The sequence below is a fragment of the Diadema antillarum genome, unplaced genomic scaffold, assembly GCF_040938485.1.
Source record: "Diadema antillarum isolate AM-2024a unplaced genomic scaffold, OU_Dant_1.0 seq00000754_RagTag, whole genome shotgun sequence".
Taxonomy (NCBI): Eukaryota; Metazoa; Echinodermata; class Echinoidea; order Diadematoida; family Diadematidae; genus Diadema; species Diadema antillarum.
This window is the reverse complement of record NW_027271647.1, coordinates 524,430-547,668: the sequence shown is the minus strand read 5'-3', so window position 1 is coordinate 547,668 and position 23,239 is coordinate 524,430. Positions and strand designations below refer to the sequence as shown.

General features: G+C 38.8%; 1 protein-coding gene across 1 annotated transcript in view; it reads left to right on the top strand.

Moving 5' to 3' along the window:
• Positions 1-19,784, top strand: part of LOC139738565 (glycerol-3-phosphate dehydrogenase, mitochondrial-like) — a 38,537-nt gene extending 18,753 nt beyond the window's left edge. The window contains exons 6-16 of the mRNA XM_071649186.1: positions 4,633-4,796; positions 6,636-6,797; positions 8,972-9,116; positions 9,468-9,661; positions 10,398-10,532; positions 11,608-11,786; positions 15,331-15,462; positions 16,270-16,428; positions 17,659-17,844; positions 18,307-18,405; positions 19,668-19,784. Coding sequence (XP_071505287.1) covers positions 4,633-4,796; positions 6,636-6,797; positions 8,972-9,116; positions 9,468-9,661; positions 10,398-10,532; positions 11,608-11,786; positions 15,331-15,462; positions 16,270-16,428; positions 17,659-17,844; positions 18,307-18,405; positions 19,668-19,778 — 1,666 coding nt within the window. The 3' untranslated portion in view covers positions 19,779-19,784. The remainder of the gene's footprint in view (positions 1-4,632; positions 4,797-6,635; positions 6,798-8,971; positions 9,117-9,467; positions 9,662-10,397; positions 10,533-11,607; positions 11,787-15,330; positions 15,463-16,269; positions 16,429-17,658; positions 17,845-18,306; positions 18,406-19,667) is intronic.
• Positions 19,785-23,239: the final 3,455 nt, after the last annotated feature.

Here is a 23,239-nt window from a genome sequence, read left to right as displayed (position 1 = left end):
CCACACATGTTATGCATGCACAAGGGAAGAAAGGCCGGCCGGCCGGCAGCCCGAACTAGAAGCTGTTTACAGGATTGACAGCGCGTACTGTATGCATGCAATTCAAAGGAGCCGCCGCGCACACAGACGATTGGCAATAGGATTTAACACGCAGTGCAATGGGACTAGAATAACCAAAGCACACGTGACTCATTTCAGCGCTTCCTATTGGCTACATTCTTGAACCCATTTTATAATACAGTTTAATTCTCAAACTGATGATGAGATATTGTAGTGTAGTAGCCATGATGGCTCTTGACTCGAGCAAGCCACATTAACGTACTAACCTGTGCCCGATGGATACATTCTTTGATATTGCCATGGTTTTGCAAGCAAACATGCGCAGACAGAGTGGTTTCCACAGAAGCAGAGCAGTTTTGTGACAGCTGTTCTATATTGATATCGACTTATGAATATCAAAATTGTTTGTCAGCACAGTACTTGTTGCAGTGATCATACCACATTTTGTTTTGATAATGTTGACATGACTTCCTTTTATTTCTTGTACTTGTAATGTTTGATGTATATGTTATTTGTTCAATTGAAAAAAAAAGAATAGTCCAGAACTTTAGGGAAATGGTGGCATATTTTTTCTTCCTTCCTCAGATTCATTTTTTATCAAAATGTACTCATTCAAGACTTTCACTGGCTCACTCCTCTGACATCTAGGCATGTGTAGAATGAAATCCAGTTGAATAGAGAGCTGTCCATGTAATGCCCAGGTTTCAAATTACAGCTTCCAGTATGTTTCCTGTATTTTGGGCAGATGGCATATATATGCATTCATAGCCGTTGTATACATGTACTTATGTGCTTGCCATTTTTTTGAGTTGGCTTGGTTTTTCCCTTCTTGCAATCTACTTTTCTTCATGCAGTCTTTATTAATAAGGACAAGTTCACCTTCATAAACATAAGGATTGAGAGAATGTAGCAATATTAGTAGAACACATCATTGAATGTTTGAGGGAAATTAGACAATCTGTTCAAAAGTTATGAATTTTTGAAGTTTTTGTGCAGTACCCGCTGGATGAGAAGACTACTGCAGTGTATGAATAACTTAGATGTCACATGCGTACAACAATATAAGGAAAATATAAAGAGAATTTCACAAAATTCCATCTTTTGAAAAAAGTACACATTCCCCTGACTCGTTACCGACAAATGTTATGGGTAATATTATTCCCCCTACCTCTAGAAAGAGGCAAGTCAAGTGCTCTTTTATTATGCGAAAAAAGTGAAAATATGTTGAATGTTTCTGTGACAGATATATGGCGCCATACAAATGCTGTGGATCATCATCATCATTTTCTTTTACATTTTCTTTATACTGTTGTACGCATATAACTCACAAGCTGTAGTAGTCTCCTCATCCAGCGGTTCAAACACAAAAAATTAAAAAATTCGTAACTTTTGCATCGATTGTCCAATTTTCCTCAAACTTTCACTGATGTGTTCTACTAATATTGTTGCATTTTCTCAATCCTTATGTTTATGAAGGTGAACTTGTCCTTTAAGCGTGCAACAGGCAGTCTAGAAAGTTGCAGGAAATGATCTTTAAATCTGTTTTGTGTTTTAAGACCTGGTTGGCCCAGGAACCCCATGTCATTGTACAGGCTGTCCAAAGTCCCTGGCGGAGGAAGGTTTAAAGGGATGGTATAGTATTGGTGGAGATGAGGATTGAGCTTTTAAGTTTTTGTGAGATGCCGGTACTAAGAAACCATGTATGAAATATTACAGAGCATACCATTCTAAGAGGAATTCAGCGGTTATTTGATGAAAATCAGTTTTGAAGTGGCTGAGATATCGTTTTAAAAGCAAAGTGAAGCAAAGCACTCCTGAATAAAACGTGGCTGGGGTCCCACCTTTTATACGAAGCTCAGCCATTTCAAAACCAATTTTCATCAAATAAACATTGAATTTCTCTTGGAATTAAATGCTCTTTCATATGTATTTCAGCAGAAGTTTTTATTATCTCTCTCTCTCTCTCTCTCACACACACACACACACACACACCAAAAAAAAAAAAAGAACCCAAAACAAAACAAAAACAAAACAAAAGCAACAACAGGTCTTAACCAAAACTATATCATGCCTTTAAACTCATGCACTAGTGTTGCACCATTCTCCATAGCAAACCTATACTTGGAGTAATGACATGACAGCAATCTGTATTCACATTTACATCAGTTATGTGACATTTCATTTCAGTTTATTTCAACATTATGGCATCATTCATACAGTTTTACTATCCAAAGGTAAACATGGCAATCATTATGGGGTGCCCATAAAATGCTCCCCCAAAGTGAAATACAAGACTACATGGCAGCTGACACCAAGATATTAAGTATGACTTCAAATTTTATGTGAACAGTTTGTGAAGATATAATATGAAGAAGTGTGAGCAGGCACTGGCAAAAGATAAGAGATTCAGGTGCTCTCTACAGAATGGTGACACGACATTTGCTCCTGCGTTCTTATTTTCTGCGAGGACTTACAATTGTAGGGTTAGGGTTGTGAAAGGGTTTTAGCTTTAGCTTGATATGTATGAGGATTAGGATTAGGGTTCGGGTTATGTTTGTGGGTATAGTTTATGCTTGGCTTAGCGTACAGATAATGGGAGCAGTTGTCGCAGGAATGTCATGGAACCCTACGGAACATGCAGCTAAATTTTCATGAAAAAAGAATTTTTGTGGAATTCCCGTTATTATACCCCCGCCAAATGAAGTTTGAAGGGGGTATTAGGAATCAGTGGACGGTCGGGCGGTCGGGCGGTCGGGCGGTCGGGCGGTCGGGCGGTCGGGCGGTCGGGCGGTCGGTCCATTGCAAATCTTGCGTCGCGAACTACTTCCTCAGTTTTCAACCGATTCCCATAAAACTTGGCACAGATGTGTGCCTTGGGTTGTAGATGTGCAAGACGTATTTTTTGACAGTACCCAAAAGTACGTTGGCATGGTAACGGCATATTATGGGCAAAAATGGGTACAAATCTTGCGTCACGAACTCCTCCCACAGTTTTTGATCAATTTTTATGAAATTAGGTATAGATGTTCATCTGAATATGTTAATGTGCAAGACACATATTTCCGCAGTGGCAAAAAGTGCGTTGCCATGGTAACGGCATGTTATTGGTAAAATATAGGGCAAAATGCTTCATGGCAAAACTGCTTCATCAGTGTTCTTCCAATTCTCATGGAATTCATATTGAATGTTTGTCTTAGGATATAGGTCAGCATGACACATTTCTTGACAGTGACAAAAAGTATGTTGCCAGGGTAACAGCTCACATATTATGAGCCAAAATGATGGAAAATTTTGTGTTGCAAACTACTTCCTCAGTTTTTGCCCAATTTCCATGAAACTTGGTACAGATGTGTGTCTTTGGTTGTAGATGTGCAAGACGCATTTTTCGACAGTACCCGAAAGCACGTTGCCATGGTAACGGCATATTAATGGCAGAAGATCAAGGAAAGATCTTGCGGATTTAACTTCTTCCTCAGTTTTTTGACCAAAGCTTATGAAATGTTGTTTTGACCAAAGCTTATGAAATGTTGTTTTGCGGGGGTATAACCAGTCGCTGTAGCGACATTTCTAGTATTTTCTTTATATTGTTGTCCACATACGACATTATAACCTCTAGTAGTCTCCTTATCCAGCGGTTCCAACACCAAAACTTAAAAAATTCATAACTTTTGCATCGATTGTCCGATTTTCCTCAAACTTTCACTGATGTGTTCTACTTTTACTGAATCCACATTTCTCTTTGGGTTTTGGTTTCCTTTTAGCATGCATATGATCATGTGATTTAAATTGTGAGGATTGTTTTACAAGACTGTCAAGAATGAAAGTTCATATTAAAGTGAAGAACCATTGGACTTCATTTGTGGCTTTCAGTCCCCTTGGGAGGTCTAGGCAATGAGGCTATCACTAAATCTCTTGCCTTGGGGCACAATTACTGCTGTCAGGGGGACTTGAACCTGGGACCTTGTGATTGATGGTCCATGATCTAATCCACAGAACCACAATAGCTCCTCTACATGTATTAATCTAAAGTGCCCTCAAACATTATTTTGGAAAATGCCATTATGATGTCACTGGAACTTCAATTTTATCTTGTTATGACTCATATGTTGCTTTGAATGTACGTAAGCAGAGACCACTTTAATACAGTACTGGGATATCTGGACCACAGATTTCACCATGTTAAAAGCAGTTCCTTGTTGTAAGCTAGCAAGTTACACAGTGTTGTATAACGGTGTTCTTGTGTGCCACAAAATATCAGCATGAGTCCTCAACTCTAATATGGAATTTGATGGCTTTATTATGGAAATGCCTTTGTGAGAGCATTGCTGTATTTGAATGAGCTATTTTTACATTGCTTCTTTTGCAGTGTAAAGAACTTTATCTATGAACATTTTCGACTGAATAACCTTTTATTGGTCTATCACCTATGAAACATTATCAATAAGATCATTTTTATAATTAGACAGAGTGAGTATATGATCACTGTCTGAAGTTTTGGTTTAAAGCAATAGATGTTTTGAATCTTGCTCATTCCTTTCTGTTATGGGTTATTGTTTTGTTTTTTCCTTTCAGACTGTGGCAGCTCCCATACTACTGGGCGGGTATCAAGATGTACGACCTCGTCGCAGGTCGGCAGAACCTACGCGCCAGCTACTACCTTTCCAAGGAGCGCGCACTGGAGCGCTTTCCGATGCTGAAGAGGGACAAGCTAGTCGGGGCCATAGTCTACTATGATGGTGAGTCAGTGACGGTGATGGTCAATAATTATTCAATATTGGATATTGAATGGGATACCAGTGAATATTGCATGAGTTATCGCAAATATTGCATGAACCGAAGATGACTACAATATATTTGCTTATACGAGTGCAATATTCCCTGGTAGTCCATTAAATGAAGCCATCCAATATTATTATTATCATCGACGTGTAATCATTATATAGAGAAGGCAAAGTCTAAAAGTAGGTCCTACAGTGTAGTTATAAATTAGAATTTGAAGTAGACTCTGCACTTCAGAGAGAAAAAAAAATGACTTGCACTGCGAAGCGAGAGTTTGAACACTTGTAGCAAATTAAAGTTTGTGCACTTTGAAGCATTTGCGCACTCTCCAAGTGTTTGCATAGCATATGAGACAAAATACATTGTATCATTGCACGGCCATAAGAAATCATGGGGCATTAATACACTAATGTGTTTCTCTAAATATGCTTTGATATTGCATACAATGAAAATGAAGTGGACAAAATTATGTGCAACTGAAATGCTTTTTACCTGTACATTGTAGATGATATTTTTGAGCAATCAGAACTCATTCACGAGCCTTCATATTTGTGAGGAAGTGCAAAGGGCGTTTGGATCGGAGTGTTTCGTATCAGAGTAGCATTTTGTTAAAATTTAACCCAGTTTGCATGAGTAATTACGATAAGTATATGAAAAGGTGTTAGAGTGCTTGCAAATGTGTGCGAATTTGTGATAGGTCTAATGACTATTCTCATTCGCTTTGCAGTGAGTGAAAGTGTGTTCGACAGGACTGGCAGTAATCATTGAGCGTGACCATACCATGAGCGCTGTGCCGTATTTTGCCATAATGACTTGCTATTGTCGGGCTTAGTGAACCCATCTTCCTTTATAGAGACTAGGAGTGTTCAAGCAACTCTCCTTTGAAAATCAGTGAGTGAGAGAGAGAGAGAGAGAGAGAGAGAGAGAGAGAGAGAGAGTGAGTGTGTGTGTGTGTGTGTGTGTGTGTGTGTGTGTGTGTGTGAGGGGGAAAGAGAGAGAAAGTGTATGGGAGCATTGTCTGAAATATTGATGAGCCAACTGAAGCTTTAATGAACTGTCTATGGGATATTGCGTACCACTGGTGTTATTTTGCCATGACGCTAGCTGGTGTGCCATGTACATTTATAATTAATCAGATTCTTTTCTTGTCACAAGAAACAAGCAAATGGCTGAAGTTTCCCATAAGAATGAGGATAGAGTAAAAGAAAGAGCCAAAAGAAATGATTTTCATTTTCCTCATTACACAACAGAATGATGTTTTAAGCTTGAATTGCCAACATTTTGCTCCAATATCACATACAGTTTTCATTCAAAAATTTGATGGAAACAGTGTTTTGTTTTGTTTTTAATAAGTAAATCTTATATCTAAGCCAATGAAGCACTTTTCTGTGCAAATCATATAATAAAAAATGCAGAAAATGTAAAATGTATAAGGTTTATTGCACAATGCACATTACACAATGAGTTGAAGTCTACTGAAAAGAATGGTCACTGAAACATGAAGCTCTGCTATCTTCTTGAATTGAAATAACTACAGGAAATCTATTGGCAAAGTTATCGTCATGGAATGTGAAAAAAACAAAATCCATTAATTGTCCCATATCCAACATCCTTCGGTCTTAACCCATTGAGGACGAGTCCCGTCGAGTATAATCGAGCAAGTGTCCATGGGAAATGTGTGTTGTAGCAAACTCAGCCCGTTCTCAATGGGTTCATTGGAAGGCAAGGTGATTTTGATGTGTAGCATCCCAAAATGCATGTGTGAATGTCAACCTCTTCTATCTTCTGATCCCTAGGCCAGCACAACGACGCCAGGATGAACATGGCGATAGCCCTAACGGCAGCGCGCATGGGCGCCACCATTGCCAACCACACTGAAGTGCTCGACCTCATCAAATTTAACAACGAGAAAGGGGAGGAGGAGGTGCGGGGGGCCAGGTTACGAGACAGGGTCACAGGTTAGTCACTCTCGCTTTAATATATATTTGTTTGTTTGTTTGTTTGTCTGCTTGTTTTTGTATGTTGGTATTTATTTTATGTGTGTGTGAGAGAGAAAGTGTATATAATTTGTGCGTACATATGTGTGTGCATGTGCATGTATGTACGTATTTGTGTACCACGTATAAGTATATGACATTTTATATCTAGACAATGCATGTGTTTGTATGTATGTACCATAAAACAAGAAGCAATCGCGTCATGTAACTTTTACAAATTGGAGCCAACAGCATTTTTCTTGCATTTTACTCAGGCGAATCTTGGCTCCTTGCAAAATTCATTAAAATTTTTGGTTTTACAATATGTATGTGTGTATATATGTTTGTATGTATGTATGTACATGTATGTACACTGTATAGTATAAAGTACATGAAATTTCAGAAATCAAATATTACCTAAAAAGGTACTCTGACAGCTTTGCAATTTGAAAATATGTACATTGTATACAATGTATGAATGCTTTTGTATTTAAAGGACAAGTCCACCTTCATATACATAAGGATTGAGAGAATGCAGCAATATTAGTAGAACACATCAGTGAAAGTTTGATTTTGCTCAAACTCTCACTGATGTGTTCTACTAATATTGCTGCATTCACCCAACCCACATGTCTATGAAGGTGAACTTGTCCTTTAAGTGCACTTGGATGTATGCATGTATTTGCTTTCTTCATTAATGAATCTATTTATGTTATGTTATGTGATACTGTAAAAGTAGATATTTTCGCGCGACTAATTTTTCACGCTTGGCTGTGTAAGAAGACTTTCTCGTGATTTTAATTCCGCGGAATCAAGACATCACGTACTGGAACATATGGCATGCAAACATATTCGTGTGCTTTTATTTTCACGCTAGCTTCTGGTTCTGGCAGAAATTTCGACACCGTGAAAATTTCCACTTTTACAGTAATAGTTTGATCTTGCAATCCATGATAACTGTGCACCACAAAAATCAGTATGCTATAGAATATGCATGCTGCAAGTGGCCACTGTAGTATCATTATTACCTCCGCCAAGGGAGGAGGTTATGTTTTCGTTACCGTTGGTTTGTTGTGTTTGTGTGTTCGTCCCTGTGCAAAATGACTCAAAAAGTAGTGAACGGATTGGAATGAAACTTGCAGGATAAGGTTGAGAATGACACAAGTAACAAACGATTGACTTTTGGTAGTGATCCAAGAATTTTGGGGGAATTTATGAAGGATTTTTTATATTTTGGCAGGTAGGGTCAATGAACTTGGGAGTTCAGGGTGTGCGTATTTGAGGTTTGCATGCGCGCACATACCGCACTAAAGTGCGTGCTTTAGTTTTGTTAGGGCGAGGCGCGCCGTGCAGCTGAGGGTTTATGACGTAACAAAGGCTTCTATATTGGGAAATCTGGCGACTTTCAGCACATACAATGCTAAATAAGTATGTATGGGTGGAAATCACTGATATCTCTATGGAACATGGAAGAACAAGATCAGTGGTGGAAATGAGCTGCATGCTTGGCGGAGGTCTGCGCTCTCAGAGTGCTTTTCTAGTTAAAGGGATCGTATAGTTTTGGTTGAGACCTAATTTCAAGTTTCTAACATTTTTTGGTGAGATAATGAGAAACCTCTTATGAAATATGAAAGAGCACGTAATTCCATGAGGAATTCAACGTTTATTTGATGAAAATTGGTTTTGAAAAGGCTGAGATATCCAAAACAGAGCAATTCTAATAAGTGTGGGACCCACACTTTATTACGATCGCTTTGTTTTACTTTGTTTTTGGATGTTTCAGTCATTCCAAACCCGATTTTCATCAAATAGACTTTGAATTCCTCTTAAAATGGTATGCTCTGTACTATTTCATAAGTGTTTTCTTGGTATCTCGCAAAAAGTTAAAAGCCCATTTCTCATCTCCACCAATACTGTACTATCCCTTTAATATTGATATTATATTATATTATATTATATTGTATTGTATTATATGATGTGATATGATATGATATGATATGATATGATATGATATGATGTGATATGATATATTATTATTATGATGATGATGATTATTATTATTATCATTATTATTGTTATCATCATCATCATCATCATCATCATCTTAATCATCATCAATATAAGGTACTATATTCTCCTTTAACCATCTTTACTAGGCAAAGAGTACAGCGTCCTGGCCAAGAGTGTAATCAATGCCACTGGGCCCTTCACTGACAGCATCCGACAAATGGCTGACCCAAGCTGCCCAAAAATCTGCCAGCCGAGTTCAGGGGTTCACATAGTACTCCCAGACTACTACAGGTGAGTAAAGATGGATGTTGTTTCTTTTAACGTGTGTGGTTATTTTCTCATGGTTTTAAGAAATGCGACACATTAAAGACATATGACATAATAAATAACAAAAAATTTTGTCAAATGATGAGGGTGAGATTTTGAAGTTAATGTTGCTGTTGTGTCAGCTTTTGATCTCTAAATACTCCAAAAAACTCATTATCCAGGCAAATCCTGTCAGCCAGAAAAAAAAAAAAATTCTTGATAGACTTTTTTGATATATATTTGCAAGCAAATTCCGAATACTGGAGTTATTTTGAGCCCTTCTGAGAATTACGTTTTACCTCGTGTCTATTATAATTATCCCCTCTTTCTCTATAGCCCGGAGGCAATGGGTCTCCTTGACCCGTCCACCAGCGACGGACGGATCATCTTCTTCCTGCCGTGGGAGAACTTCACGCTGGCCGGCACGACTGACCGACCCTGCGAGATTTCCCACAGCCCCTCGCCCTCGGAGGCAGACATCCAGTTCATCCTGCGTGAGATTAAGGACTACCTCAGTAAAGATGTCACAGGTAAGCATGAATGATTGTCATGCGTGACTTGTGTGCGTTGGTGATTATTAATGGCACAGTTATTTGGGCAGTTATATTGTGGTCATAGTGGTTGTTGCAGTGGTAGTTGTTGTAACATTGGTAAAAGCAGTAGAAATAGTTGTAACAATAACATTATGTTAAAAACAGTAGTTGTATTATTATTATTATTATTATTATTATTATTATGATTATTATTATTATTATTATTATTAGTAGTAGTAGTAGTAGTAGTAGTAGTAGTAGTAGTAGTAGTAGTAACAGTAGCAGTTGTAGAAGATGTAGTAGGAGTAGTAGTAGTAGTAGTAGTAGTAGTAGTAATAGTAGAAGTAGTAGTAGTAGTTAGTAGTAGTAGTAGTAGTAGTAGTAGTAGTAGTAGTAGTAGTACCAGTAGCAGTTGTAGAAGATTAATGTAGTAGTAGAAGTAGTAGAAGTAGTCATAGTCTAAGACATTGTAGTAGACTTGATAGTACTAATGTGATATATAAATCATGTTCATAATTCAGATAATGTGGAAATAAAATGGAATATCAATGGAAAAGCAGCTTGCAGTCTTTGTTCCTTCTAGAAACGGTATTTCGCACTGAAAAATGCGGAGACAATTGTGTGCCAGACCATCTTTGGATGATAGTGAGATCATGAAAGGTGCTGGCCGAATAACCCGGGTTGGACTTTTCACGACGAATTTACAGGTGTGTCTTTTTTTTGTTCTGCACAGTGAGACGAGGCGATGTCATGGCAGCATGGAGTGGCATCAGGCCGCTGGTCACCAACCCGAACTCGACCAACACCGAGTCAATATCGAGGAACCACGTCATCGACGTGTCACCGAACAAGATGGTCACAATTGCAGGTATATTGATAGGGAAATTCAAAATGTTGTTCAGTTTTTTCACTGCGACAAGATTTAAATGGATTTTATCTGTGCAAACATGCAAGTTATTCTTGGAAAGTGCTGGTCATTGTGGTCTGTTGTTCTTTGCAGCTGTCAATTTTTATTGCAAATAGTATGTAATGCAAATAAGGGCCTAGTCCCACTGGCATTTAGGAAGATTGCTTAGGAATTGCACATAAAATTAGTTTATATTTACTAAACGTCTGCAACCAAAATTTGTGCAGCTCAGTAATCCTGGCAACGGAAGCACATGCCCTTGCGGATAATTGCAGATGTGTGCAGATTTTGGCTGACTCAAACAAGCATGTTTCACGAATATTACGGATGTTTAGCAAATATAATCAAATTTGTGTGCAATGCATATGCAAATCTTCCTAAATGCCAGTGGGACTTGGGCCGAAGAAGATCAAAATGAAAGGGGGACTGTAGTTATGTGTAGATGTGTATCTCGTGTTGCAGTATTTGCTCTGATGTACTGTTTAACCTATGAATGTGTCATTTTATGCCACCTTGATCCGATCACCAAATACTCCATTTGCTATTCTTATGGCTCTGTTACCTATTGTAAGTACATTGAAACTTGTGGCAGGTTCTACCTTCCTAACCACCAGGGGCATAATACCACTTCCTGAAACACTATCTGGTATTGCATCCAGCCACTATTACATTTTTGCTTTCTCTGGAGTAACCATTTATGAGTCAGGGGGTAAAAGAACTGTTGCAAATAAAGTCTAGATTCTTTAGCTGTGTAGGTACTTGCATAGAGATCAGTGATAAAGGCTGTACACAATTTGTTACGGGGATTCTGGAAATAGTAATCCGAGCCGGGCCAGCTTTTCCACTCCATGATATCCTCATGCTACGGAGTCTCTACGTGCAGTAGTGGGACTTGAATCCTAGACCTTTTTACTGAATGCAGAGTAGGCAAACCACTTGACCTTTACGCCTCTGTATATAAGGCAGTGGTCTATGGCTGTCCATTTTTGTGCACGATGTATTCAGTTCCATCCGTGCACTCATTTTATCATGACAGGTGGAAAGTGGACAACGTACAGGAGTATGGCTATCGATGCAGTGGACGCTGCCATCGAGGCGTGCGGGCTGGAGCCGAGGAACGGGTCACTGACCGAGGGACTGCTCCTAGAGGGGGCCCACGGCTGGACCCCTACCATGTTCATCCGCCTCATCCAGGACTTTGGTCTGGAGAATGAGGTAAGGGTCACTGTTTTTCCCCTTATGTTAATGACATGCGCATACTAATTGGGCCATAACACCCCCTAGGTAGGTCCGATATGGACAAATGTGGTATCAAAATGTGCGCAAGACTTCAGGGGAAAATGAAGCGAGAATCCGAAATTCCCAGCGGTCGCGATGCAATTGCCAAAAGTATGGAGGGGGCCAGGCCCCCCCCAGTGCAGTTAGGGTTAAAAGAGAATTAAATGGAAATATGTATGTGAATTGAGGGATGCCGCAATATTAGTAGAACACATCAGTGGAATTTGATGAAAGCAGCATTTTATCCCATTGAAGATGGGCTGATTTTGCTACAGCACGCATTTCCCATAGACACCTGCACGGGTATACTCGGGACTAGTATTCAACGGAGTATAGAAGATACACATTTTTATAAAGAAAGTTCAACATATTTACACTTTTATAGCATAATGAAAGAGCACTTGACATACCTCTTTCAGAAAGCAGGGGACTGATATTATCCTTTAATAACAACGTCAGTTTAATTTGATGGAACATTTAAAGAAAAAAAAAATAGATTTAGTGGAATTCTCTTGATGATTTCTTTATATTACTCTACATGTGTGACATCACAAACTGGAACAGTCTTCTCATTCAGCAGTGATTGTACGGAACTCTAAAGTGTCATAGATATAAAAAGATGGACCGATTTTCCTCAAACTTCACTGATTCTGTTAATATTGCTGCATTCACTCAATCCGCATGCATATTTGGGTTTCATTCCCTTTGATTACAGAACGAGTGATTATATTCAATTGCGGAATCACTGATTCCACCACTTGAGTTAAAGGAACAGCAACAAAAGATGCCACATTCCACATCAGTAAACCGATAAGTACTTATCAAAACCTAAGTGCTAATCAAAGCCTAAGCACTAGGGTAAAAAGTCTGTTCAAAAGAGTGGTGTGTTTGTGAATCATTTAGACAATCTGGAGTCTGTTGCATAAAACTTTTTATCTGAGAAAATTCAGATATTTATAAACTGAGTTTTTTCCTGTGTTGCAAAATCAATGGCACATTTATTCTAACTTGAGTTTTCAGTTCTTACCAAGAGATTTTCTTGATTAAAAAGGGTTCAAATCTCAAGGAAAAGATTCCAGGCAAACAAGTAGGCCTATGCATGACCCAGTCTGTATTTTTTGCATAGTGTCCATAATGCCATTCCAGCAGTTTCGTATGCAATGCATCAAATAGGGCATTGAGTCAGTTTATGCAACATGCCCTACTTTCTTTCTCTCTCTCTCTCTCTCTCTCTCTCTCTCTCTGCCCTTCAAAAGAGAGCAGGACAAAACAACAATAACCACAACACAGATGCCACACTGGTGTACTGTCATGCTTTTAAGCCAGTCGGGGTGTGTCTGTCGCCTTTGAAAATTACTAGACCGCGTCTTTCTAAAGTGACTGTTTTGTAAGCTGCTACAAGTACCTGTGTTGGTGCCACACATTCCCTAGTGGTTTGATGGAATGTCATGCTATTTTTTTTTCTAAGGAAATCAAGCCAGACTGATACAATAAAAGCCAGTGAGGTTGGATAGCATAGTGTGTGTCTGTGTGTGTGTGGGGAGGGGTGGGGGGGGGGGGGGTGGTCGGCAGCAGAGTAAAAACAACAACAAACAAACCTTGAGAGAAGCTGACCTCCCTGTGGAGTGGCTTCAGTATTCATGGCTTTGTCTGCTTGTGACTGAAGCCAGCCATTGAGTACATGGTATCAGTTTTTGACTTGGCCTTGAAATCTAGCAAGGGAACATGTGAACATACCTACATACATACATACACGCTCACACACATACGCACAAGTGTTTTGATTTTTCACTATACGTATATTCTGATACTGTAAATGCTCATACAGTGCACCTCTTTTGTCCTAAAGAATATCAGAAGTTTGGGGTGCACCTTATAAACGAATGCAAGTACCTGAAGTCGTGTTGTTGTTGTTCTTTTTTTCTGCCCGATGTCCAAAGTCGGGTGCACTTTATACATGAGTGTTTACAATGATTTAAAAAAGAACTATGGTCATTATGTGCGTTTCTAGCATTTATTGTATCCCTGACAACAAATGCTCAAATGCTCATGGCAGAAAAAAAAACAAAGAAAGATGACAGTAACACAAAACAGAATGTGTCCCTTTTCAAAACAGAAACATGGCCTCTGTGGAATTGAAATAATACATGCACCATTATTACATTCATGACCACTCTCAGTAATAGATTTTGATTATAACTGTTCACATTATGGTAGGAAAATGCCTCAAATCTGTATGCTAGTGAAACACTTTTAGTGCACTCTAGGCAGTTTATACCAAGTACACTTATAAACAGACGATACTCAATGTATCACAGAAGTGTTCTAACTGAAAAGAGATCAATGATAGTTTTAATGAGTAAATGGCTATGCTATAGATTTTGATAAAAAGCAGGGTGCTCAGATTGATTGATTTTATTTTATTTCCACAAAATTAAAATATGTACATCACTTCTTATTGAATAATTCAAAGAAATTATCACAAAAGTACATGAAACTGCGGCTGGATGGCCCTCATGGCAGAGCTGTTCTACCAAGGGGTCCAGATCCTGCACAAGGGACACATACTTGATGATTGATTATTTTTAGTGTTATGTGTTTTTGTTGGGTATTATTCCTTCTTTCTTTTTTTCAAGAAAGAACATATTATGTGACCCTGCATCACAAGACCAACAAAAAGTCGCCAGACATGGATTTTTAGTTAAGAGCAGATTCTGAAAGAGCAGACTTTGAGCTTTAAAATGATGTATATCTCAATTCAATTGGACTCTCCTAACTAACCTATCTAAATAGTGGAAAGAAAGCACACACTCCGGAAAAGTGTGAACTGAGAAAAGAGGCTCTGAAGTACAGGGTCTATTCATGCGCTTAATCTCTCCCAAGCTGTGCTAGCTGTGCGATGAATGGGACAAAAAACAAGATGTAAACCACTGAAGCAACAACAATGAAGGGATTATCAGATTAAGCTGAAATTGAGTATGCTTTATTAACACATTCTGTCTATGGTTAATGCCAACTTTCAAAGCAATAGCATCATCTTTTTGAAAGTAAATAGAGTTGAAAATGAAGAGTGTATACAAGTTTTATAAGAAATCAGAAGGGGACTTTATAAAGACACACCTAATCACACTATTCTACAAAAAGTGTTTAAGAAAAACTGCTAAAAACACAATTTCCCATTCGTTTTATGATCCCAAACTTTAGCATAGTGTTGAAGAAGACTCCCTCTTTCAGAATATATAAAAAAAACTCAAGATTAGCTAGGCTGACCCATTTCACATATTTTCAGTCCTCGCACAAAAACAGTGCGTGCGACTTTTTGTTGGTTTTGTGATGCATGGTCACATATAACTCTGCATCAAAGGGATATGTATACCCAGACTTGACAAATGTTTCTTTCTCTATTTTTTTTTTCATTGTGATAGCAAATTGTTGTTTCCAGTTTACAATTACTCAATGTACTTTGAAATTGCGTGTTCAGGTTGCCCAACATCTGGCCAACACATACGGAGACAAGGCGGTAGAGGTAGCACGGATGGCAAGCTTGACCGGCAAGCGGTGGCCAGTAGTGGGCAAGCGACTGGTAGAAGACTTTCCCTACATTGAAGCCGAGGTACAGGGTTCAATTTGATTCAAGTCAATTCAATTCAATTCCATTCAAATTTTATTTTTTCCAAAATTACAGAAATTCCTTCAAATACAAGAATTATTGGAAGTCAGTGGAATAAAAAATATATAAATGTACACTTAAAAGTGGAAGAAGAAAAATAAGCATGTGCATAACCCATATTCTTCTATGTTAACAAAATTACTATGCTGGTGGAAAAGGAGGGGTCCAATGGAAGCCTGCAAAATATCCCTGTGCATAGTAAATTTGTGAAGAGACAAAAGAATTCAATGGTTTCGCTGAGGAGCCTCTTTGAACAAATCATTTGAGTACGAGTTTGTGCTAAATGTTTGTGATGCTAAAAGTTAATTGCTTGTTCTTGATTTTTGTTTTGTTTCTGTGGTAGAACAGGGATCTATAATGCTTGTTTATGAGAATAAGTCATATCAAATGGGTCTTTAAGTTTTATGTTAGATATCAAGTGCAATTGTTCATTCCGAACATATTGTGGAATTATCAGATGGAATCAGAAATGTTTAATTTGCAGTATATGGGACAGAGATAGACCAAAGAGAGAGCTAGATGGATAGATGAAGAGAAAGAGATAGTGAAAGTGTGCGAGAAAGGGAGAAAGTTTGAGAAATGATGTAGACGATAATGAAAAGTTAAACTTGTTAATGAGCAGTGGGCAAGGAATTCTGACGTTTCCACTTTCAGTAGCTGTATCCAACTGCCTATGATATGTCTTGCTGATTCTATCAAAGCATATTCCTTATCCCATTCCCGAAAAAACAACAACAACAACAAAAATAGGTCATCTATGCTGTCAAAGAGTATGCGTGCAAAGCGGTGGACGTGCTGGCCCGCCGGACACGCTTGGCCTTCCTCAACGTCCAGGCGGCGGAAGAGGCGCTGCCGAGAGTCGTGGAGATCATGGCCAAAGAGCTCAACTGGAGCAAGATGAAACAGGAGGTAAGACGGCGCAGAATGAGATATGTACTGCGAAAAACTGTTATTTTCACCTACAGATATTTTTGCGAATGAGGAGGTCATAAACTTTTTCACGAAAATTAAACCATTGCAAGAACAGCAGCTTTTGCAGTATACATCAGATGGGGCGGGTGGGCCGGAGGTAAATGGATATTGTGTTAGAAGAAGATTTGCTGCATGTTAATCCAGAGGTCTGTAGCACATTATCCCCAGGTACTTGGCTTAGGTTGATACATTTTATACAAGTGGTCTTGACAAAGTCTTGTGATATAACCATGTAGGCCCTGTTTTTGTTTTTTGTTTTTACTTTTTTGAGAGGTGTTAGTCTCTGAAAACACATGTACATATAGTCATCATTGGGTAGAATTTATTACATTTAAGCGCTACATTTGTATGCAGGTGCATAGAAAGTGAGATTCATGTTTGAACCAGCAAAGTATCCGAATAGTAAATTGAAAGAGACGTGTTAAAGACATGTTCCATTCTAGTGTAAAGTTTAGGATGATTCCATTGTTGCCTTTATTTGTTTTCTACACTTGTGGTTGTAGGACACTTCATATCCCTATGTAATTTAAAATGGAAGTCAGCATAAAGTTATTGAAGTCACTTCAAAACTGCTAGGTTCAAGTACTGTACGTGCTGAATAGTGCATTGTGCCACAGTTGCTGACTTTGTTCTAGGATGTTTCATGCTTGTTTGGGTGAGTCTTTATAGCAGACACCATTTTCAGCAGCAGCAGCAGCATTATCGTTGCAGTTATCATTATCACTATTGGTATCATTGAAGTCATCATTGTTGCTGGTATCATTGTAATCGTTATCATTGTTATTATGGTCATCTATGTTTTTATCCATATCATTGTCATTGTCATCATCATCATCATTTCCTTTCATTACAATTGCCATCAATGTTATTCCTCGTCACATCAATCATTGTCTTCATCATCAGCATCATTATCATTATCATTTTCCTGTTATTGTAGTCGGCGTCAATTTTAATTTTTGCCACATTAATCACCGTCTTCATCATCATCATCATTGTCGTCGTCATCATCATCATCATCATCATCATCATCATTAACATCAAGCATCATAGTCATCATCAAAATCATCATTAGCTTCATTATCATCATCGTCATCACTTGATTTGATTAAGGGATCATCCCATCGAACCTGTCCTTACCCCAATGCATGTCTTTTTCTCTCCCACAAGATGGAACTCGCGGATGGTCGACGCTTTCTCAACCAGGAGATGGGGTACAACTGCCGCACCTCGCTCATGACTGTGCCTATCAACTTCACGGACCACGAGCGGGAGAAGTACACCCAACGCTTCCAGACGCTGGACAAGCAGAAAAAGGGCTACATCACCCCCAACGACCTGCGACAGTTCTTGGAGGTGGGTTGGTCTTCCTGACATAGTTACCTGTCTTTTCCCTCAATCTTGATTTTCAAAACATTTGCAGCAGCTTCAGATACTTTGTTGTCAATCGTGGCCACTTGTCGTATTCATTTATGGTAATTGTGAATATGTTGTGTGACTTCTTGTTAGATATTCAAATGATTATTTTGTCATGTGTTGTTTTATTTTTTTTAATTTCTATTCTGGAAATATTGCTTAACCCATTGAAGGCTAATCCCGAGTATACTTGAGCAGGTGTCTATGGGAAATGTGTGTTGTAGTGAAATCAGCCCATGCTCAGTGGGTTAAGATACAATGCTGTCACTATGTCTACTTGTCTACTCTTCTACCTGTCATAAAAGTTTGTGGTGATAAAATTGCGGTGACACATTGTTATGAATAGATGACTATCAAACATCAAGCATTGTAAAGTGCTATGTTACCTGTGTTATGCTGCAGAGTGTTGGCGATGACTTGACGGAGGATCAGCTACGCAGCATGATGAACGAGGTCGACTGCAACAAAAATGGCAGAGTGGAGCTCACTGAATTTCTCCAAGTAAGTTGTTTCCTCTTGAAATGTGTAGGATGTGATACTCTTTAATATACAACCTCATCCTCTTCCATGTGGTGACATATTATTATCACCTTGCACTTGCCCTTGCCTAAGCACTATTTCCAAACATCAAAATTGCAACTTCGAGCGCCCTGGGCTCAAGTGAGCTATTGCATGAACATTTTTATTACCTCCGCCAAATAAGGAGGTTATGTTTTTTGTCGCTGTTGGTTTGTTTGTGTGTAAAATAACTCAGAAAATTGTGTACAGATTTAAATGAAACTTACAGGAAAAGTTGATGACATAAGGAACAGATGACTAAATTTTGGTAGTGATCCGAGAATTTTTATGAATTTTTTTGTCTTTTGGCAGATAGGGTCAATGAACTTGGAGTTCAAGATGCGCGTATTTGAGGTTGGCATACGCGCACTAAAGTGCGTGCTCTGCTTGGGCAAGGCGCCATGCAGCTGGAAGCTGATGACGTATATAAAAAGCTTCTTTATTGGGAAATGGGGCGATTTTTCTGCATACACATGTATGAGTAGAAATTAGCTGCTTGGCGGAGGTCTGTGCTGTCTGAGCGCTTTTCTAGTTCTTAAATATTTTACTGTTGTTTCTCATGCTGTTCCTGCACAATTGACATCATGTGAGAATAAACACGGGTGAACCATCAAAACGAACCTTAAAGGGACTGTACAGTACTGGTTGAGGTGGGGATTATGTTTTGAACATTCCTGAGTAAGAAAATGAAAAACCTCATATGAAATATGAAAGAGCATGTAATTTTAAGAAAGATTCAATGTTTATTTGATGAAAATTGGATTTTAAATGGCTGAGATATCCAAAAAAGTGATAATAATAAAAGGCGACATGCTGCGCCTTTTATTATGATCTCTGTGTTTCACCTTGTTTTTGGATATCTCAGCCATTTCTAAACCGATTTTCATCAAATAAACTTTTGATACCCCTTAGAATTGCATGCTCTTTGACATCTCATAGAGTGGTTTCTGAATATCTCACAAAACGTTAAAAGTTAAATCCTCACCTCGACCAGAACTGTACACAACCTCTAAGAGTTTCTTGAAAAATCAATCTATTACTGTAAAACATGAACAGATATTCACGTACTAGGGGACATATATTTGTGTCAATACTGTTTAACGGTTGTATTTGCGGGTAACCATGATCATGATAATATAAAATTTGAAGATGTTTGAAGTGAAATACCCTTGTTGAAAATTTTCTTGCCACTCTTTTCCCCGCAGCTCATGAGTGCAATAAAAACCGGAGCCATGGCCAACATCCGCCTCGAGCTGGCGCTGAGCAAGTGGGAGCGCAAGCACATCCCGACGTACCGCAGTGGAGGTGGAGTATAAAACAAACAAACAAACAAATACTCAAACAAGCACCGAGGTCGCTTGACTCTGTGTGTGTGTGGTACCTGTCCATATCCCGATTTGACGTGGCCGCATGGGTTGCCCCCTGGAGTGCCTGCATCATCCAAGTACCCGACTTCTGGGTCTCTACCCATCTCTAACCCGCACCATATAACACCAATGTTTATCAAAGTACCCACAGTGTAATGTTGTGGGAGAGTAGGACGGTGAACTAATGTATCAAAATGATTATAGTATAGACATCTCCGCCTACCCCTCTGCCATCAGTCTGGATTACGTATCAACTAACTGCTCAGGTAACCTGTTCCTACTAGGTGCATCTCAAGGCTTAGAATCCGAGGCAAATGATATCAGTTCTTGATATTCTGGGCAATCTATCAGGCTTTCTAATTCTGTTAAAAACTACCTTAGTTATATTATCAAACGGTTTGCGTAGAATTTGAATACCAGTATGCTGGAAAAACTAGACTATTAGGCAGTCTGTGCTTAGCTTTGCTAACTGCAAACTTGTCATAGTGTAATGCACACATACACACAAGCACACACATGCTCTCCCTCTCTCTCTGCCTCTTCTATCTCTCTGTCTTTTTGTCTGTCTTTTTCTCTTTCATTCTACCTATCTCTTTATGTACATGTGATATATATATATTCATATATCTCTCACATTCTTCTCTTTAACCTCATCTACCATTGTTTGTATTCAACCCCTTTTCACTTTCTGTTTCATAATCCTTTCATAAAAGTGTGTGTGTGTGTGTGTGTGTAAAAACTTAGTGCATTCACTTTCAAAACTCAAATCGAAATTTTTACTCGTGCCAATTGCTGTCGTGATGTATCTGTGTTGAGTACTCTGTTTCTGTCTGTGTAGAGTTGAAAAAAAAAAAGCATATGCTTATAGAAAACCATAAGGAAACTGCTGAGCAGTGTCATAAGACGGTTGTAACAGATAAAGGGCAACTAATTCCAGATATGAAGCTAAGTCTGTGGTAACTCTCATAAAGTGTGCCAGACATGTAGTGTAACATAAATTTGACATGGGTGAGCACTAAGGTGTAATTAGGTGTAAAGCAAAGTTCAGAGGTGTACACTCCATCTGTGTAAATGTCTCTTTGTAATGTGTATCAGACAACATGTGGTGTCAAGTGCAGATTTCTTGAAAGCAACTAGAAAACTTTGCTTTTAATGACAGAAAGATATGATAATTTTTATTATTCTTTTATGTTAATGCGGGGAGCGATAAACAAATGGAAGATGAGCAGAATTTAGGCTTTCACTTTGTACACTTCTTGCCACTCGGTCTGCAGTACCCTTGCATGGTGTCCAAAGACTTCTCAGGTTTTGTGTTTGTGAAGATGCATAAGGGGTTAACACCCCACTCCACCCTACCCCGACCCCAGTTACAATGGCCTTGGAGTGAAATGTTCTTTCTCGACATCATGACGTTGACTCATAATGTAAATCTTCATCCCCCTTGTGTTCGGAAATATTTCTTGCCCACTGCAGGCATGTGGACTGATTACTACATATCCTTTGAGTTTGGTCCCATAATTGTAAGGCCTTCGCAGAGAAAGTATGGCACTGTATGCACTGATATTTCCAATAGAAACATTTGTTGCTAGTGGCAGTTGATTGGACACATTCAGGAATTGTTAATTTTGCGCTCTCGAGTCTTCTCATTATCAAATGTTAAGAAGAAAGTGTGACTTTGCAGGCAAACTGTTTTGTTGGAACGTAGCTTGAAATGAGATAAATCTCTCAGGGGAAAGTACATTGTACTAATATTATGGCATAGGGACTCTACTACTAGTAGTACTGGTAGTCACTTGATATTACAACACTAGTGTGCTGGCCTGGGACTAGGACATTGTGTGCAGAGGAAATTACTTTTGTTTTCATTATTGTCAATATTTTTGCCTGTTGGTATTCTTGCGATCGAGACCCTATTTGTGGTCGATAGCCTATTTGTGAAAATCACAAAAATGACAGCACCGTGAAAATTTCGGCGCATGTAGTATGTCCCAGAGGTTTCTTGCCCACTGTCGGCTCACAGAATGATTACGATTCTATGGCTAGGGTCTCCTGCTTTTGTGATGTCAGTGGATCTTTGTGTATCAAGAGGGTTCCATTTTAGCCACTTCTCCATGTTTTTTGTCCAGAGCTTCGTGAGTAAGCTGTTCCTTACAAGAACCAGTTTTGTCAAGTATTTTAATCCTATAATTAATCCTAATTATTGCATCTCAGAGTCTACGGGTTAACGTTACTCAGTCACCACAGGGGGCGGGTTTGCAGTGCGCTCAAGTCTGGAGTTGGCTATTTGAGACGAGTTGTGATACCGTCGTATCGAGTTTATATGCAATGGTAGTTTGGAGGCTTAGGCTGCTTCTAGCTGCAAGTATTGCTGAAGAAGGAAAAACGCAAAAAAGAAAAAAAAAGAAAAAAAAGATGTGCCAATAAGATCATATGTTTAGGAACAGGAATTCCTCTTGTAAGTATGTACAGTCATTACTTGAATGACCTCGAGGGAAAGGTATGTGCAAATCTATTTCCTAGAATAGAAGGGAAAGGAGAACATTGGATGGAATGGAAGTATTTGCAGACATGTGTAAATTTCATAGCAACATGAATGTTGGACTCTGTCCAAATTTTCATGCAATGTAGTGTAAATAGTTGTGATGTAGCAAACTTAGTACTTGTAAGCAAGAGTAGATTAAAGGATTTAGCAACAAAGTGCTCAGGAGGTGGGGGTGGGGATGGGGAAACTATAGAATCCTACCTAAATCAGCAATTATGAGAATTGTTTTTGTTGTTTGTTTTTTTTCTGGCTTTAAGTCTTAGATTCCATGTGATTAGAAACTTATTCAATCTCTTTCATTCTAGTTCCTTTGATCATTTCACATTCACGAGAACCAAACTAAAAGAATCTCCGGTTTTAACATTAAGATTGTGTCATATAATCGTCCGTTAATATTAATGGAACTACCTCTAAGGCCTTGAATGCAACCAAACATATGGAGCAGAAAATTCCTTGGAAACTTGATATAATGTCAGGAAGTTGTGGAGACCTTCCTGTAAGTAAAGGTATGGCAAAATGGCATCAGAACGGTCCTCAGTGATTTTGCTATCATAAATTTGTGATAAACCATTGCATGACTTTCAAAGATATACAGTAAACCTCGGATAAGTCGACGTCGAGTGAGTCGAAAATCACTCAACTCGAAGCAAAATAAGAAGTCCCGATTTTTCCCCATGTGTTTTCTCTAAGAAATATTTGGATAAGCCGAAGTACGAGAGTCGAATTTCGGCTGTGTCGAAGTAAAACATTCAGTCCCTTTTGTACATAATACACGTAGTTTACATCACTTGAGCCGAAGAAGATTTGTCTGGCATTCTCATTACATTTAGAGAACAAAAAAATCGGCATGTCGAAGAACCCCGTCCCT